At 38.2% G+C, this 19416-nt stretch overlaps 1 protein-coding gene across 1 annotated transcript; it reads right to left on the reverse strand.

Moving 5' to 3' along the window:
- Positions 1-11933: 11933 nt before the first annotated feature.
- On the reverse strand, positions 11934-14014 carry LOC116572187 (zinc finger MYM-type protein 5-like). Its single transcript, XM_032310995.1, is given in 2 exon segments — positions 11934-12929; positions 12932-14014. Coding segments are annotated over 2 exon segments (1812 nt in total). The 5' UTR covers positions 13791-14014; the 3' UTR covers positions 11934-11976.
- Between the last annotated feature and the right edge of the window lie 5402 nt (positions 14015-19416).

A 19416-nucleotide genomic window follows, 5' to 3' on the forward strand; every position in this document is an offset into this window, starting at 1 on the left:
TGAGGAATGGTTCTTTTCCCACCCTCACCATTGGGAAGTAGCAAGAGGTGGGAGCACAAGTGTGAGTATAGCCAAATGAAGAGGCCAAGAGAGAAGCAATCATTTCTTTAGTCTGAGTGGATTACCCAGGCAGAAGCTAATCATTTTGTATTAACTCTGAAGTATAACATGCACAGGTCTTTGGTTTTTAACAAATAGAGTGCAAATACAGTCATCACTTCAATTAACAAGCTATTACCACCACCCCAGAAGGCCCCTTCATGTTCCTTACCAGTTACTACCTCCCCAATGGTAACCACTGTCTGACTTCTAAGAACATAGATTACTTTTGTCTGTTTTGGGACATAATATAAATGGAATCAAATAGTACCTATTCTCTCGTATCTGTCTTTTTCCTGTACATTATGTTTGTAAGGTTTTTGTTGCATGTATTTGTATGTGGTTCTTTCTCGTGGCTGTATAGTATTCTGCTGCATAAATAAACCATATATTTATCACATGGGTGTTTGGTTCATTCCCAGTTTCAGAACTATTATTAATAGTACTGCCTCAAATATTTAGTACATGGGGGGCGCCTGGGTGGCTCAGTGGTTAAAGCCTCTGCCTTCGGCGCGGGTTGTGATCCCAGGGTCCTGGGATCGAGCCCTGCATCGGGCTCTCTGCTCAGCGGAGAGCCTGCTCCCTCCTCTCTCTCTGCCTGCCTCTCTGCCTAATTGTGATCTCTGCTGTCAAATAAATAAAATCTTAAAAAAATACATTTAGTACATGAATTTGGTGCACATAGGTACTCATTTCTACCTAACAGTGGAATTGCAGGGCCACAGTATATACATAATTCAGCTTTATTAGATACTGCCAGTTTTCCAAAGTTCCAATTGCCCTACACTCAGTAGTGTCTTCTCTTTTTCATTTTATTCTGGCTGGCATGTAGCAGTTTCTCATTGTGGCTTTAGTTTTCATTTTACTATAATTAATGAGATCAAGCACATTACATATGATTATTGTATTTTGACTATCCTCTTGTTACATGTCTGTTCAGGTTCTTGCCCATTTTTCTGTTGAATGGACTATGTTTTTTATTGACTTGTGATTTTTAAAAATATATCATTTCTGGATGCAAGTCATCTGTTGAATGTATTGTGAGAATGTAAACAATCTGAGGGTTTTGAAGGGACGGGGGGTGGGAGGTTGGGGTACCAGGTGGTGGGTATTAGAGAGGGCACGGATTGCATGGAGCACGGGGTGTGGTGCAAAAATAATGAATAGTGTTATGCTGGAAATAAAAAAAAAAAAAGCAAAAAAAAAAAAAAAAGAAAATATATATAGATGTATCTATACATAGATAGGTATGTATTGAAGTGTATATATATATCTATACATCTATATATGTGTATGTATATATGTGTATAGTTGTGTATGTACATACACATAATAGATGTGTATGTATATATGTATATATATATATGTGAAAGGAAGCTCTTAATTTTAATATAGTATATCAGTGTTCTCTTTCATAGTTGGCATGTTTTGCTTAAGAAGTTTGTCTATTCCAAGATCATGAAGATATTATATGTTTTCTTCTAAAATCTTTTTTGTTTCACTGTTCACTTTTTAATCCAAAATCATACTGATTTTTTGTTTTGTTTTGTTCTGTTTTTGTTAATAGTGTAAGGTTGAGTTTAAAGTAGAAGTTTCATGGAATGGGAGAAGATATTTGCAAATGACAGTACAGACAAAGGGTTGATATCCAAGATCTATAAAGAACTCCTCAAACTAAACACACACAAAACAGACAATCATGTCAAAAAATGGGCAGAAGACATGAACAGACACTTTTCCAAAGAAGCCATACAAATGGCTAACAGACACATGAAAAAATGTTCATCATCACTAGCCATCAGGAAGATTCAAATCATTGAGATACCACCTTACACCAGTTAGAATGGCCAAAATTAACAAGACAGTAAACAATGTGTTGGAGAGGATGTGGAGAAAGGGGAACCCTCTTACACTGTTGGTGGGAATGAAAGTTGGTGCAGCCACTTTGGAAAACAGTGTGGAGATTCCTTAAGAAATTAAAAATAGAGCTTCTCTATGACCCTGAAATTGCACTATTGGGTATTTACCCCAAAGATACAGATGTAGTGAAAAGAAGGACCACCTGTACCCCAATGTTCATAGCAGCAATGGCCACAGTCGCCAAACTTTGGAAAGAACCAAGATGCCCTTCAATGGACGAATGGATAAAGAAGATGTGGTCCATATATACTATGGAGTATTACGCCTCCATTAGAAAGAATGAATACCCAACTTTTGTATCGACATGAACGGGACTGGAAGAGATTATGCTGAGTGAAATAAGTCAAGCAGAGAGACTCAAATATCATATGGTTTCACTTATTTGTGGAGCATAAGGAATAATATGGAGGACATAGGGAGATGGAGAGAAGTGAGTTTGGGGAAATTGGAGGAACTTGGAAATTGGAGGAAATTGGACGAACCATAAGAGACTGTGGACTCTGAGAAACAAACTGAGGGTTTTGGAGGGGAGGGGAGTGGGTGTTTGGGTGAGCCTGGTGGTGGATATTAAGGGGGGCATGTATTGCATGGAGCACTGGGTGTGATGCATAAACAATGAATTCTGGGCCACTGAAAGAAAAAATTAATTAATTAAAGGAGACATTTCCCCTTTATGGATTTCCAGCTCTCCCAGCACCATTTATTGAGGAAAATCATCCATTCGTCCTAAATCACAATTTTTCACTTTTGTTACATTTAAGGTGATCATACATGTGTGAGTTTGTTTCTCAATTCTGTTCTGTTCCACAGGTCACCTTATTTATCCATGCATGAATACCACATTATCTTAATTACCTTTGTAATGGATCTTGATATCAGTAACAGGAGACAAAGGTAGTTTTAACTTGCTAATTATGCTGAACAAAGTGAAGAATTATACATGATGAATACATAGGGATAGGCAGGAGTGAGAAGAAACCTGGATATTGTTCTAAAGTAAGTGGGAAGGTTTCCTGGGTGGCTCAGTGGGTTAAGGCCTCTGCCTTCGGCTCAGGTACTGATCCCAGTGTCCTGGGATCAAGTCCTGCATTGGGCTCTCTGCTCAGCCTGCTTCCTCCTCTCTCTCTGCCTGCCTCTCTGCCTACTTGAGATCTCTGTCAAATAAATAAAATATTTAAAAAAAAAAAAAAAACGTCAGTGGGAAGCCAGAGTGTGGTTATTTTATGTCTTTAGACGAGAATCCTGATAAAGATAGAAAAGATTTGAAGAGCCCTATTAACCAAATGAACCTAAATGTTACCTATAAAACACTTCACACAACAACAACAACAAAATATACATTCTTTTTAGGCACAAATGAAATGTTCTCCAGAGTAGACCATAGAACAAATGTCAAGAAAATTAAAAGGATTAAAATCATTCAAAACATTTTTCTGTCCACAGCAGAATTACAATAGAAGTAAACAGCAGAAGGAAATTTGGGAAATCCCCAAATATTTGGAAATTAAACCAAAAGAATTTCTAAATAGCCCATAGCTCAAAAAAGAAATGGCAAGGAAAATCGGAAAATATTTTGAGCTAAATGAAAATAACACATCAGGATGTATGGGTTCAAGCTAAAGCAGTACTTAGAGGGAAATGTATAGCTATAAAAACCTATATTGGGGAAAAAAAAAAAAAAGGACCTCAAGTCAATAGATTCCACTTAAGTAACTAGAGGGACATAGAGGTGGGAAGAAGAAGAAAATTAAACCCAAAGCAAGACATAAATAAGAGTGAAAATCAATGAGAAAAAAAAAAAAAAACAGAAACCATAAAGAAAAAAAGGCAAAATAAAAAATGGTTTTTTTGAAAAGACCAACAAACTGACAAACTGTCAGCTAGACTCTGAAAAAAAATATAAAGACAAGTTACCAAAATGAAGAATGAAAGGAACTCACTATCAGATTTATTTTTTAAAAAAATTTAAGAGGATTATAAGGGAGTAATATGAACTCTAGGACCAATTTATACCTACTAAGACAAAAATACTAAAACTGACTTAAAAAATCAGGAATATGAATAGCAAAAATATTAAGTACTTAAAAATTTATCCACAAAGAACAATGTAGGCCCAGAAGCCTTCACTTGTGGGTTCTATGAAAAATATTTAAGAAAAAAACAATACCAATCCTTCACAAATTCTTCTAGAAAATAGAGGAAGGAGTACTTCCTATCTCCTCCTATGAGGCCCTAATACCAAAGCCAGTAAAAGTCATCACAAGAAAACTAAAGACAGATATCTCATGAAGAGAGATCCAAAAATCCCCAGCAAAATAGCCAGTAGAATCCAGAAGTGTATAAAAAGGATTACACACCATGATTAAGTAGGTTATAATTCCAGTAATGCAAAGTTTGTTTAACATCTGAAAATCAATTAATGTAATGTGCTATATTAATAGAATAAAGACAAAGCACATGATCCCTTCAGTAGATAAAGTATTTTTTATTTTATTTTTCAGTGTTCCAAGACTCATTGTTTATGCACCACACCCAGTACTCCATCGATACATGCCCTTCTTAGATAAAGCATTTTACAAAAATCTGACATCCCTCATAATAAAACTCTGAGCAAACCTCTTCAACCTGATGAAAGGCATTTATAAAAACCCACACCTAACATCATACTTAATGAAGATAGATAAAAATCAAGAATAAGACAAGGATATTCACTCTCACCACTTTAATGTTATATTGGAGGTTCTAACCAGTATAATCATGCAAGAAAAAGAAGTAAAACACACCCACATTGGAAAAGAATGAGTGACTCTCTTTTATTTGCAGACAACTATAAATAGAAAATCCTACAATATTCACACACATGAAAAAGTTTTGAGTTCAGCAGTTATTAGATACAAGATCAATATACAAAAAGCAGTTGTATTTCTATGTACCAGCAATGAACAACTAACTTGGGTTTAAAAAGATTCAGTTTACAATAATAAAATACTCAGGAATAAATTTAACACAAAACTGTAAAGTTTGTAACTGAAAACAACAAACTATTGCTGAGGAAAATTAAAGACCTAAGTGAAGAGGCATTTCAAGTTCATGGATTGAGACTCAATATTGTTAAGATCACAACTTACCCAAAATGATCTAAAGATTCAATGCAATCCCTACAAAATTCAGTAAGTGGGTTTGTTTTTTTCTTTCAGAAATTGACAAACTAATGCTAAATTACATATTAATGAAAAAGACCCAGGTTCCAATTTTTCACAGCATCAATTTCTTTTCTTTTTTTTTTAATTTAAATTCAATTAGCCAACCCATAGTACATCATTAGTTTCAAATGTAGTGTTCAACAATTCATCAGTTGCATATAACACCCACCACTTATCACATCTTGTGCTCTCAATACCCATCACACAGTTACCCCATCCTCACCCACCTCCCCTTCAGCTACCCTCAGTTTATTTTCCAGTCTCTCATATTTGTCTCCCTCTCTGATTTCTTCACATCCAGTTTTCCTTCCCTTTCCTTATGATCTTCTGCACCATTTCTTATGTTCCACTTATGAGTGAAACCATATGAGAATTGTCTTTCTCTGATTGACTTATTTCACCTAGCATAATACAATCCAGTTCCATCCAAGTGGATGTAAATGGTAGGTATTCATCCTTCCTGATTTGAGTAATAGATACCACATCTTCTTTATCCATTCATCTACCAAAGGACATCTCCACTCTTTCCACGGTTTGGCTATTGTGGACATTGCTGCCATAAATGTTGGGGTGCAAGTGCCCCTTCAGATCACTACATTTATATCTTTAAGGTAAATACCCAGTAGTGCAATTGCTGGATCATAGGTTAGTTCAATTTTTAACTTTTTGAGGAAACTCCATACTGTTTTCCAGGGTGGCTGTACCAGCTTGCATGCCCACTAACTAGATACAGTGTAAGAGGGTTCCCCTTTGCATCCTTGCCAACACCTGCTATTTTTTGTTAATTTTAGCCATCGTGACAGATGTGAGATGGTATCTCATTGTGGTTTTGATTTGTATTTCCCTGATTATGAATGATGATGAGCATTTTTTTCATGTATCTGTTGGTTGTTTGAATGTCTTCTTTGGAGAAGTGTCCATGTCTTCTTCCCATTTCTTGACTGGATTCTTTATTTTTTGGATGTGGAGTTTAATAAGTTCTTTATAGATCTTGGATACTAGGCCTTTATCTGATGTCATTTGCAAATATCTTCTCCCATTCCATAGCTTGCCTTTTGGTTTTGTTGACTGTTCCATTTGCTGTGCTGAAGCTTTTTATCTTGATGGTGTCATAGTAGTTAATTTTTGCTTTTGTTTCTTTGCCTTTAGAGGCATGTCCTGAAAGAAGTTGGTGTGTCTGATGTCAAAGAGGTTACTGCCTATGTTCTCTTCTAGGATTTGGATGGATTCCTGTTTCACATTGAGGTCTTTCATCCATTTTTATTTTATCTTGTATGGTGTAAGAGAATGGTCCAGTTTCATTCTTCTGCATGTGGCTTTCCAATTTTCCCAGCATCATTTGTTGAAGAGACTATCTTTTTTCTTTTGAATATTCTGTCCTGCTTTGTCGAAGAGTGGCTGACCACAGAGTAGACATTCCATTTCTGTGTTCTCTATTCTGTTCCATTGATCTATGTTTCTGTTTTTGTGCCAGTACCATGTTGTCTTGATGATCACAGTTTTGTAATATAGCTTGAAGTCAGGTGTCATGATGCCCCTAGCTTTGGTTTTCTTTGTTAACTTTCCTCTAGCTATTCAGGGTCTTTTGTGGTTCCATAAAAATTTTAGGATTGTTTGTTCCAGGTCTATGAAAAATGTCAATGGTATTTTGATAGGGATTAAGTTGAATGTGTAGATTTCTTTGAGTAGCATAGACATTTTAACAATGTTTATTCTTCCAATCCATGAACATAGAATGTTTTTCCATCTCTTTGTGTCTTCCTAAATTTCTTTAATAAGTGTTCTCTAGTTTTTCAAGTACATATCCTTTACCTCTTTGGTTCCATTTATTTATAGGTATCTTGTGATTTTTTTTTTTTAGATTTTATTTATTTATTTATTTGACAGAGAGATCACAAGTAAGCAGTGAGGCAGTGAGAGAGAGAGAGAGAGGAGGAAGCAGGCTCGTTGCTGAGCAGTTCTGTTTTCATTCTCACTAAGTTTCCATGAATTTTTTAAATGATCCTTTAATTTCCTGATTGACCCATTCATTCTTTAGTAGGATGGAAGTTGGAGGTTAAAGAGCATCTTTAACCTCCAACTGTTTGTTTTCCTTCCTAAAATTTCCTCTTGTGATTCAGTTCCAGTTTCAAAGCATTGTGGTCTGAAAATGTGAAGGGAATAATCTCAATCTTTTGTTGTTGGTTGAGACTTGATTTGTGACCCAGTATATGATATATTCTGGAGAAAGTTCCATATGCATTTGAGAAGAACATATATTCTTTTTTCCCCCCCAAGATTTTATTATTTATTTTTGTCAGAGAGAACAAGCAAGAGTGGGAGAGAGTGAGTGAGCATAAGCAAGGGGAGCAGCAGGCAGAGGTAAAAGCAGGCTCCTCACTGAGCAAGGATCCCAATGTGCTACTCAATCCCACGACCCTGAGATCATGACCTGAGCTAAAGGCAGATGCTTAACTGACTGAGCCACCCTGACGTCCTGAGAAGAATGTATACCCTTTGCTTTAGGAAAGAATGCTCTGTGTATATCTGTGAAGTCCATCTGGTTCAGTGTGTCATTCAAAGTCCTTGTTTCTTTGTTGATATGCTTAGATGATATCTCTGCTGTGGGTGGGATGTTAAATTTCCCTACTATTAATGTATTATTATCTATGTGTTTCTTTAATTTGGTTATTAATTGGCTTATATAGTTGGCTTCTCCCAAGTGAGGAGCATAAATATTTACAATTGTTATGTCTTCTTGTTGGGTAGATCCTTTTATTTTTTATTTATTTATTTATTTATTTTAAATGGTTATCTTGTTTCTGAACTTTTTTTTTTTTAAAGATTTTATTTATTTATTTTACAGAGAGAGATCACAAGTAGACAGAGAAGCAGGCAGAGAGAGAGAGGGAGGGAAGCAGGCTCCCCGCTGAGCAGAGAGCCCGATGTGGGACTCGATCCCAGGACCCTGGGATCATGACCTGAGCCGAAGGCAGCGGCTTAACCCACTGAGCCACCCAGGCACCCTGGGTAGATCCTTTTAGTATGATATAGTGTCCCTCTTCAACTCTTAGTAGTCTTTGGTTTAAAATCTAATTTGTGTGATATGAAGAATGCTACCCCAGCTTTCTTTTGAGGTCCAGTAGCATGATAAATAGTTCTCCATGCCCTCACTTTCAGTCTGGTTGTGTCTTTAGGTCTAAAATGAGTCTGTTTTAGACAGCATATAGATGGGTCTTACTTGTTTATCTAATCCAATACCATGTGTGTTTTGATTGGCACATTTAACCCATTTACATCCAGAGTAACTAAAGAAAGGTATGAATTTAGTGCCATTGCATTGCCTGTGAAGTCCCTATTTCTGTAGATAGTCTGCCTTGTTTTTAACTTTCATTTTTTACATTTACATTTTATAGATATATTCTTCATTTTGGCTTCTGTTCACTCTATTCAATTTTATTTTTGGTTATATGTTTTGTTTTCTTTACGATTTTGGGACTATTTCTATAGACTCCTGCAGTGCACTGAGAGTAGTTGCTGGATCCTATGCTACTCACTCTGCCCCTCCCAGAGGTTGACAGAGGGTCAGCCTTCACAGTCTTTTCCAGGGCTACCATCCTGAGAGCTGTTGCCCAGTTGTGTGTGCACCCAATCCATCCCTTCTGGGGATGGTGGAGGGTTCTGGCATTCCAATCCTCTTCAGCATTCTCAGGCAGGGAGCAGTCACCCCTTCAGCCCAGCTCCTGGTTTCTGGTGAACTGAGTTGAGACACCCCTCCTGGCATGCTGAATATGACCAGTTAACCCTGCTCCCCTGCTTGGGAACTCTATTGACTCAGGCCCTCACATTAATTCTCTGACTCCCAGGGATCCTGAGACCACAGTGTCCCATTTCATCCCCTGAGTGTCTTTCAGGTAGGGATAATTCTCATTGAAGCAGATTTTTAAGGATTCTAATTTTGTGTTCTGGAGATGTATCACTTTCTAGTAGCCTGCTTATGGAGGCTTCCTCCCCCCTTTATTTATTTTTTGACATCTCCCCTTAGGTTCACTTCCCCACACCTCCTACCTTGCAAAAAGTGGCCACTTTTCTACTTGTAGAGTTCCAGATATTCTTTTCTTACATCTCAGGTTGAATTCATGGATGTTCAGAATAATTTGATAATTATCTTGCTAAATTCAAGGGACTGGATGAAACAAGGTCCCCTACCCTTACACCATCTTACCTCTTCCTCCTCCAGCATCTTATTTTTAAAAGAACAAAGTGAGAGAATATACATTTCTTGATTCAAAATTTACTATACATGTACAGTTATCAAGACAGTGTGGCATTAGCATAAAGATAGACATACAGATCAGTGGAAGAGAATGTAGAATACAAAAATAAACTCATATATAAGTCCATTGATTTTCAAGAGAGAAAGCATATAAGGAAAGGATAGCCTTTCTGACAAATGGCGATAGGACAATTTTAACCCTTACCTTACACCATATGCAAAAATTAACTGAAAATGGATTAAAGACCTAATTTAAGAAGTGAAACTACTTTTAGAAGAAAACATAGGAAAAAGTCCTCGTGACCCTGGGTTAGGCAAAGATTTTTTTAGGTATAATACCAGAAACATCCATTAAAATAATGGTTGATAAATTGGACTTTGTCAAAATTAAAAACTTTGTTCATTAAGAGATAAGAGATTAGGAAATTCATAGCCTACAGAATGGGTAAAATGTTTGCAAATCATATTTGTGACCAATGACCTGGAATATGCAAAGAACTCTTAAAACTCAGTAAAGCAAACAATCCAGTTTACAAATGGGCAAAATATTTGAACAGATGTTTATGAAAGAAGACATACAAATGGCTAAAAAATGGTCATCATTCATCAGAAATCCCAGTTAAAACCACTCTTCATCCAACAGAATGGCAACACCAAACTGAACAAACAATAACAAGTGTTGGGGAAGAGAGTGGTGAAAAGTGGTGAAAAGAGAACCCTCATTCGTAAGACAGCATAGCCATTTTGGAAAGCAGCTTGACTTGGAGAGAGGCAGGGGTCCGCAGGTTGGTGAGGAAGGACAGAGGGAGAGAGAGGATCCTAAGCAATCTCCACACCCAGCACACCCAATGTGAAACTTGATCCTAGCACACCCAATGTGAAACTTGATCCTAGGACCCCAAGAGTCAGACACTTAAGTGATTGAGGAACCCCAGTTTAACATTTTTTAAATATTACACATCAGTTTACCATATGACCCAGAAATTCTACTCCTATGTGTCTACCCAAGAGAAATGAAAACATGCTTACACAAAAGACTTGTATGTCAATATTCACAACATTATTCTTGCAGCTGGAGTGTGGAAACAATCCACATGTTTATCAGCTGGTGAATGGATAAACTAAATGTGGTATCCTTACAATGTAATATTCATCAATAAAAAGGAATGAACTTCTTATACATGATAAAACATGGATGAACCTCAAAAACAGGATGCTGAATGAAAGAGGTTTAGATGCAGAAGAGGACATTTTGTGTTATTCCATGAACATGATATGCCAGAAAAGACAGATGCCTGAACAGTAGTCAGCAAACATTTTCTGTAAAGGGCAACTGAGTAAATATTTTAGGCTTTTTTTTTTTTTTTTTAATATATAGCCTGTTTTAACTAAGCTCTGCAGCTGTTGGGAGAAAGTAGCTGCAGACTGTACTAAATGAATAGGCATGAAACTCTACAAAATAGTGTTTCTATGAAATCATTTACAAAAACAAGCCACAGGCTAGATCTGGTCCATGATAGCAGACCCCTGCTATGGTGGCAGGAAGTAGATTAATAATTGCTTGGGGCTGGGAGATGGAAACTGTGAGTAACTGCTAAGGGGCAAGAGTGGCAAGATAGGGATCTACAAACTACTGTTAAAATTTTTTAAAGGTTTCACTTATTTGTGGAGCATAACAAATAACATGGAGGACATGGGGAGATGGAGAGAAGAGAGTTGACGGAAATTGGAAGGGGAGGTGAACCATGAGAGACTATGGACTCTGAAAAACAACCTGAGGGGCTTGAAGGGGCGGGGGATTGGAGGTTGGGAGAACAAGGTGGTGGGTATTAGGGAGGGCACATATTGCATGGAGCACTTGGTGTGGTGCAAAAACAATGAATACTGTTATGCTGAAAAGAAATAAAAATTTTTGTTAAAGGAATATACAATAGAGACCATTTGGTCCTTAAAACCTAAAATATTTACAAAAGCCTGGACCATTGGAGCAATTGATTGTGTGATCAGGTTACTCTAGAAGTGAAACACTTGGTTTTTGTTAATAGGAAGTTTATAATTTATAATAGAAAATGTAAAAAAATATATAAAGGTATAATTTTCAGACACCTAGAAATATAAATTTTTTTTAAAGATTTTATTTATTTATTTGACACAAAGAGATCACAAGTAGGCAGAGAGGCAGGCAGAGAGAGAGGAGGAAGCAGGCTCCCCGCTGAGCAGAGAGCCAGATGCGAGGCTCGATCCCAGGACCCTGGGATCATGACCTGAACCGAAGGCAGAGGCTTTAACCCACTGAGCCAGCCAGGCGCCCTGCATTAACTACTACTGAATCCAATTAGTTTTAGAATTTGGAACAGAAACATTCTTTACTATTTGCTATTATACTTATTGCTAACGAACTGCTGAGTTATAGGATCCTCCCAACAAAAATGGTACTGATCATTAGGGTACAGATCTTTTCTGAATAAATTTACTATGTCAAGAACCACATCAGGTATATTATGTGTACAACAACAGCACACCATCATTTTTCTCATTCTCATGTAATCCATGTCCTGCAGATTCCACAGTTTTATTTTTTTTCAAATCAGATTTTAATTGTGAATACTTAACACTATTATTGATGTGCATTTCACTTTCCTCATGTTTGCTAAGAATATGTGATAAATGCTGCCAATCTTTGCACCCATTCTCATTCTTCAGTTGATTTTTCCCCTCCCCAAAAAGTTTGCAATACAAACAAAATACAGAATCTTTTGAAGTCGAATAAAGTAACCAGGACCTAGTGGTTTTATCACCATTTGGAAGAATTCGTGTGTAGTAAGTTTCTGAAAATTTCCTCCCCGTACTGTCTTTTGGAAAGTTAAAATTTCTTACTTGAGGTGGATCATTTTCAACAAGAATGTCCCATTGTTTAGTATTTAAAACTCGGGGCCATGTACCTGGGTCTGTAGAAAGTACAACTGGTATAATGCAGTCTTCTGGTTTTTTCTCTTCCAGTGGCTCTTGAAATTTATCAGCTATGGTTAACACTGAAGAAGTTAAATTCACATTCTGTTTGATCAGTGATGTATCTGTGCTATATTCTGCCAAAAGCTGTAGCTCTGGAGTCTTTTCCTTTTTATTTGGTATTCCCTCTTTGTTTTCTAAATCAGTATTCAATGGCCCATATAATTTTCTTTCATTTTCTTCTCTAACAACATGCCTTTTTCTGTTTTCTGATGCTGACAAATTTTTTGATTTTGCTTCCATCATCTGTTTATATTCATTGATACAACCTTGGCAGCAAAATCTTGTCTGCTGACCTTCAATCATCAGGACATTGTTTCCAGCACTTTTACTGGGCAAGTACTCTCCACACTGTTCACAGCAATTCATTATCAGACCATTGGCTAACCTGTACTTATTAAAGCACTGGTTACTGCACAGTTTATGTATTAAATTATTAACGCAACATTGCGTTTCTTTGGAGTGCGCTTAGGAGAGAAGGAAGAAAGGCAGGTGGTAGAACAAAAGAGGTGAACTGATCCTTTTCGTTGATAAGCTGTCTGTCCCTTCTGTAAAGGTTTTCTGCAGTATGCACAAGTGATTTTAGCTGGTTTTGTAAGTTGCTGTTGGACTGAAGACTGGAAAATCTGTTTAGGAAGGGAGGCCACTGGTGCTAAAGAATCCACACCTGGCTGTTTCTGATTACGGGGAAATGATGCTGACTGGGAGATCCAAGAATCAGGACTATGATGAGTTGCATATTCTCCATTCTGAAATTCATCTCCTGCCACATTCATTCTACCAGGATTAAAAGGTCCTACTGCAGTCTTGGTCTTACTTCTTGAAAGACTGGAAGTGGAGAAATCCAAATCTTTGGTTCTATTTTTAGTTCCAGGAAGTCCCCATTCAACAAAATTGGAAGAATTTTTCTTTTCCCCTCCATTTGTTTTTATGTCCTCTTCATCATCGATAACAATTGTCTCACTCACATTTCCCTTCTGAGAAGGCAAATCTCTTGAGGCAGGAAGAATTATGGAATAGTTTCCTTGTAGCCTTTCATTGCTTGATGAAGCAAATATAAAATTTCTTTGATCAGCTATTGCTGGAGTAGAAGTCGAAGGAGGTTGTATAGATTCAATAAATACGACATCATCATCATCATCACCATCTTCTACTGATGAATTTCTACATCTGTTAACTAAAGGACTAGCTGGGTTACCAAATGAATTTCCTATATCCATGAGACTAGCTGCCATGGCTTTATGCTCTAATAAAACAGGAGTTTGTTCATCCAAGTCTAATCCTCTCACTGAACATTTATCCATGCCAAAGAACAAAGAGTGTGTTTTCTTTTAATACCGGGCAACGTTTCACCAGGTAAGTCTGAAGGTGATTCCTGATCCTGGACTGGAAAGACAGCGGGGATAAGCCTCGCCCGGTTCTGGCTGCGGCTCCGCGGAACGAACCTCCCCTCCCGCGGCCCGCCCCGCCTTCGGCAACACGCAGAGCTCCGCTAAATCCAGTCCGGATTTTAGCGCTGGTGAGGAGGAGGAGCTAGAAATATAAATTTTTAACCACAGAGATTAGAATGGTTAAGTTTGTGTATTATTCTGAACTCAAACCTAGAAGATGACCAAAAAAGCAATTTTTGTCAGAGATTTTTGCAAACTTGCTAGAATAGAAAGCACTCCCACTCCTCTCCACTTCACCATTACTCCAACCGCTCTATGAAAACAACCAATCCTCACGAAAGCTAAAGTTTCTTTTCCTGCTTGTGAGACTGAAGGAAATAAAAGGGCATTTAAGGACTTTTAACAATGATTTTTATTTTTACCACAGATTGTTGCAGTTTTTTAAATTATTCAGGGCTAAACTGGCATGCTGACAGGAGATGTTTCCTATAACATTTAACTTGTGTTATTAATGAAGCAAATGGTCCCCATTAGCAGTTGTCTGAAGCTTTTAATTTCCTTAAATGTTGGCAGTGAATCCCTACACTTAAAATGAACAGAAGCATTAATAAAGGACTGAAACCCCTCCTCTCTGGGATTCTAGTGGCTGAAGTTCATTAGCTGGAAATTCCTTCCAATTCTCTGGCACAGGGCATAATTCAGAGTGTTCCAGAGTTTCTCATTGTGGGTGCCCAGTAAATAATGCAAATATGTAAATTTTTCCTTCCAGTGGCAACTTTTTCCTGCATCTTCCTCACCATCCTACACTCCATTTACCCATCTTCCTTCCAACAACAACAAAATATACTCTTGGACTATTCCTTTCAAAGAGGTATAGAGAAAATCTTCTGTTTCAGTGGAAAATCATGCATTGTCTATAGCACACTCTTCCAGATTATTAGATCCCAACTCTGTTTATTGTAACTCTGTATATGGTAGTAACTGATGGATATGCACACTGTCTTGTTTGGTGAAGATCCTCCCATAAACACACACACACACACACACACACACACACACACACACACACTTTGGAAAAACCATTTTTGGTCCCTACCTGCATATTAGGCTGGATCATGTCACCTTTCCCAAATTGTTCATCTGTATCCAATTTTTAATTCTTCCAGTTTCTCTAGTGTCTGACTACAACCCTCCAAAGTGCTGGTTCCAATCTGTCTCCCTTCCTCCTGACTCTGACTGCCCAGCCCCTAGGCCAACTCATAGCTAGTCCTTTCTCCAGGATCTGGGGGTCCCTGTGAGCTGAATGGATACAAAATTCTGTGACAACATGTAGCTGGGGTGAGAGGCATCAGTGAGAAGTTAACCCTGAGAGGCTGAATGTACAAAAGACAATGGCCAGACCATAGATGACAATAGAACTCTGACCCACACCTTCTGCAGTAGCCAGCCCTGCAAGACAGGACCTCGGCAGCCCTGGCCCAGAACAACCAGGACTTGGTCAGTGACTGCCAGCTTCACCATCTTTGCTCTTGATTGTCTGCCAGAGGCCTGTGATGGTGCAGATTCACTTTCTCCAACTCACTTGCTCCAAAAAGCTCTGGGCAGATAGCTTCTACTTCTTGTGATGGTGGCATTCATTTATTTCCACAGCTCTCAGGAACTCCTATGAACTGAAGGGAAGTTACTAACTTCACACATTATTTGAGATGTCCCTTGAACCATAGTTGTTCAAAGACTGAAAAAAAAGGTGGACTGTGGTTTCACTTACAGTGTGGGAAGAGCTTGGACCCTCCTGCTTTCCACTTTAAGGACTTCTGTGACTATATTGAGCCCACTGGATAATCTGGATAATCTTCCCACATCCAGATCTTTAATCACATCTGCCAAATGTCTTGCCACAAGTAGTCTCATACCTACAGGTTCTGGGGATGAAGATGTGCACATCTCTGAAGGCAGGTGACGTTAGTTATTGTCTATCACAGATATGTGACTCAATCCTGGTTGATGAAATATAAGAAAGTCTATTTAGTGCTTTTTTAAAAATTTAGTATGATTCCCTTTATTTTTTAAAAAATTTATTTATTTATTTATTTATTTATTTATTTATTTATATTTTTCAGCTTAACGGTATTCCTTGTTTTTGCACCACACCCAGTGCTCCATGCACTCCCTGCCCTCTCTAATACCCACCACCTGGTTACCCCAACCTCCCACCCCCTGCTGCTTCAAACACTTCAGGTTGTTTTTCAGAGTCCATAGTCTCTTGTGGTTCAGCTCCCCTTCCAATTTCCCCCAACTCCCTTCTCTTTTCCATCTCCCCATGTCCTCCATGTTACTTGTTATGCTCCACAAATAAGTCAAACCATATGATAACTGACTTTCTGCTTGACTTATTTCACTCAGCATAATCTCTTCCTGTCCCGCCCATGTTGCTACAAAAGTTGGGTATCCATCCTTTCTGATGGAGGCATAATACTCCATAGTGTATATGGACCACATCTTCCTTATCCATTCGTCCTTTGAAGGGCATCTTGGTTCTTTCCACAGTTTGGCGACCGTGGCCATTACTGCTATAAACATTGGGGTACATATGGCACTTCTTTTCACTATATCTGTATCTTTGGGGTAAATACCCAGGAGTGCAATTGCAGGGTCATAGGGAAGCTCTATTTTTAATTTCTTGAGGAACCTCCACACTGTTCTCCAAAGTGGCTGCACCAACTTTCATTCCCACCAACAGTGTAAGAGGGTTCCCCTTTCTCCACATCCCCTCCAACACATGTTGTTTCCTGTCTTGCTAATTTTGGCCATTCTAACTGGTGTCAGGTGGTATCTCAATGTGGTTTTAATTTGAATCTCCCTGATGGCTAATGATGAAGAACATTTTTTCATGTGTCTGATAGCCATTTGTATGTCTTCATTGGAGAAGTGTCTGTTCATATCTTCTGCCCATTTTTTGATATGATTGTCTGTTTTGTGTGTGTTGAGTTTAAGGAGTTCTTTATAGATCCTCGATATCAACCTTTTGTCTCTACTGTCACTTGTGAATATCTTCTCCCATTCCGTGGGTTGCCTCTTTGTTTTCTTGACTGTTTCCTTTGCTGTGCAGAAGCTTTTGATCTTGATGAAGTCCCAAAAGTTCATCTTCGCTTTTGTTTCCTTTGCCTTTGGAGACATATCTTGAAAGAAGTTGCTGTGGCTGATATCGAAGAAGTTACTGCCTATGTTCTCCTCTAGGATTCTGGTGGATTCCTGTCTCACGTTGAGGTCTTTTATCCATTTTGAGTTTATCTTTGTGTACAGTGTAAGAGAATGGTCGAGTTTCATTCTTCTGCATAAAGCTGTCCAGTTTTCCCAGCACCATTTATTGAAGAGACTGTCTTTTTTCCACTGTATATTTTTTCCTGTTTTGTTGAAGATTATTTGCCCATAAAGTTGAGGGTCCATATCTGGGCTCTCTACTCTGTTTCACTGGTCTATGTGTCTGTTTTTATGCCAGTACCATCCTGTCTTGGTGATCACAGCTTTGTAGAAAAGCTTGAAATCAGGTAAGGTGATGCCTCCCGTTTTATTTTTGTTTTTCAACATTTCCTTAGCGATTTGGGGTCTCTTCTGGTTCCATACAAATTTTTGTATTATTTACTCCAACTCTTTGAAAAATACCGGTAGAATTTTGATCGGAATGGCATTAAAAGTATAGATTGCTCTAGGCAGTATAGACATTTTAACAATGTTTATTCTTTTGATCCAAGAGCATGGAATGGTCTTCCATATTTTTGTGTCTTCTTCAATTTCTTTCATGAATTCTCTGTAGTTCCTCAAGTACAGTTCCTTTACCTCTTTGGTTAGGTTTATTCCGATGTATGTTACAGTTCTTGGTGCTATTGTAAATGGAATCAATTCTCTAATTTCCCTTTCTGTATTTTCATTGTTAGTGTATAAGATAGACCTCAACATGAGACAGGAATCCACCAGAATCCTAGAGGAGAACATAGGCAGTAACTTCTTCGATATCAGCCACAGCAACTTCTTTCAAGATATGTCTCCAAAGGCAAAGGAAACAAAAGCGAAGATGAACTTTTGGGACTTCATCAAGATCAAAAGCTTCTGCACAGCAAAGGAAACAGTCAAGAAAACAAAGAGGCAACCCACGGAATGGGAGAAGATATTCACAAGTGACAGTAGAGACAAAAGGTTGATATCGAGGATCTATAAAGAACTCCTTAAACTCAACACACACAAAACAGACAATCATATCAAAAAATGGGCAGAAGATATGAACAGACACTTCTCCAATGAAGACATACAAATGGCTATCAGACACATGAAAAAATGTTCTTCATCATTAGCCATCAGGGAGATTCAAATTAAAACCACATTGAGATACCACCTGACACCAGTTAGAATGGCCAAAATTAGCAAGACAGGAAACAACATGTGTTGGAGGGGATGTGGAGAAAGGGGAACCCTCTTACACTGTTGGTGGGAATGAAAGTTGGTGCAGCCACTTTGGAGAACAGTGTGGAGGTTCCTCAAGAAATTAAAAATAGAGCTTCCCTATGACCCTGCAATTGCACTCCTGGGTATTTACCCCAAAGATACAGATATAGTGAAAAGAAGTGCCATATGTACCCCAATGTTTATAGCAGTAATGGCCACGGTCGCCAAACTGTGGAAAGAACCAAGATGCCCTTCAAAGGACGAATGGATAAGGAAGATGTGGTCCATATACACTATGGAGTATTATGCCTCCATCAGAAAGGATGGATACCCAACTTTTGTAGCAACATGGGCGGGACAGGAAGAGATTATGCTGAGTGAAATAAGTCAAGCAGAAAGTCAGTTATCATATGGTTTGACTTATTTGTGGAGCATAACAAGTAACATGGAGGACATGGGGAGATGGAAAAGAGAAGGGAGTTGGGGGAAATTGGAAGGGGAGCTGAACCACAAGAGACTATGGACTCTGAAAAACAACCTGAAGTGTTTGAAGCAGCAGGGGGTGGGAGGTTGGGGTAACCAGGTGGTGGTTATTAGAGAGGGCAGGGAGTGCATGGAGCACTGGGTGTGGTGCAAAAACAAGGAATACTGTTATGCTGAAAATAAAAAAAAAGAAAAAAGAAAAAAAGGGGGAATACTGGGGAAAGAACAGGTATGGAAGAAAGTCTTTGGAAATTAAGACTTGCTTTAGACATTTAAGATTAAGAGGCCTATTGTACATCCAAAAAAAAAAAGACCTCAACGTGAGACAGGAATCCATCAGAATCCTAGAGGAGAACATAGGCAGTAGCCTCTTCAATATTTAGTGGTTTTTGAGAAATGTTTGCTTCCTGATAAAAAGTTTTATGAGAAGAAACTCCTCTTCTTCCCTGTCTCTGGAAATAGTTTTGGAATAAGCTTATATAATACCCACCTTGCAACCACGAGGGGAAAATCTTAAGGATAAAAACAGAAGACAAAAGGGGCTTGGATCCATGAAAACGCTGTTGAGTCAGTTACCTTTGACTGGAGCCAACTACCTCCAGACATATTGTATTAT

This window comes from Mustela erminea, chromosome 13, assembly GCF_009829155.1.
Source record: "Mustela erminea isolate mMusErm1 chromosome 13, mMusErm1.Pri, whole genome shotgun sequence".
Lineage (NCBI taxonomy): Eukaryota > Metazoa > Chordata > Mammalia > Carnivora > Mustelidae > Mustela > Mustela erminea.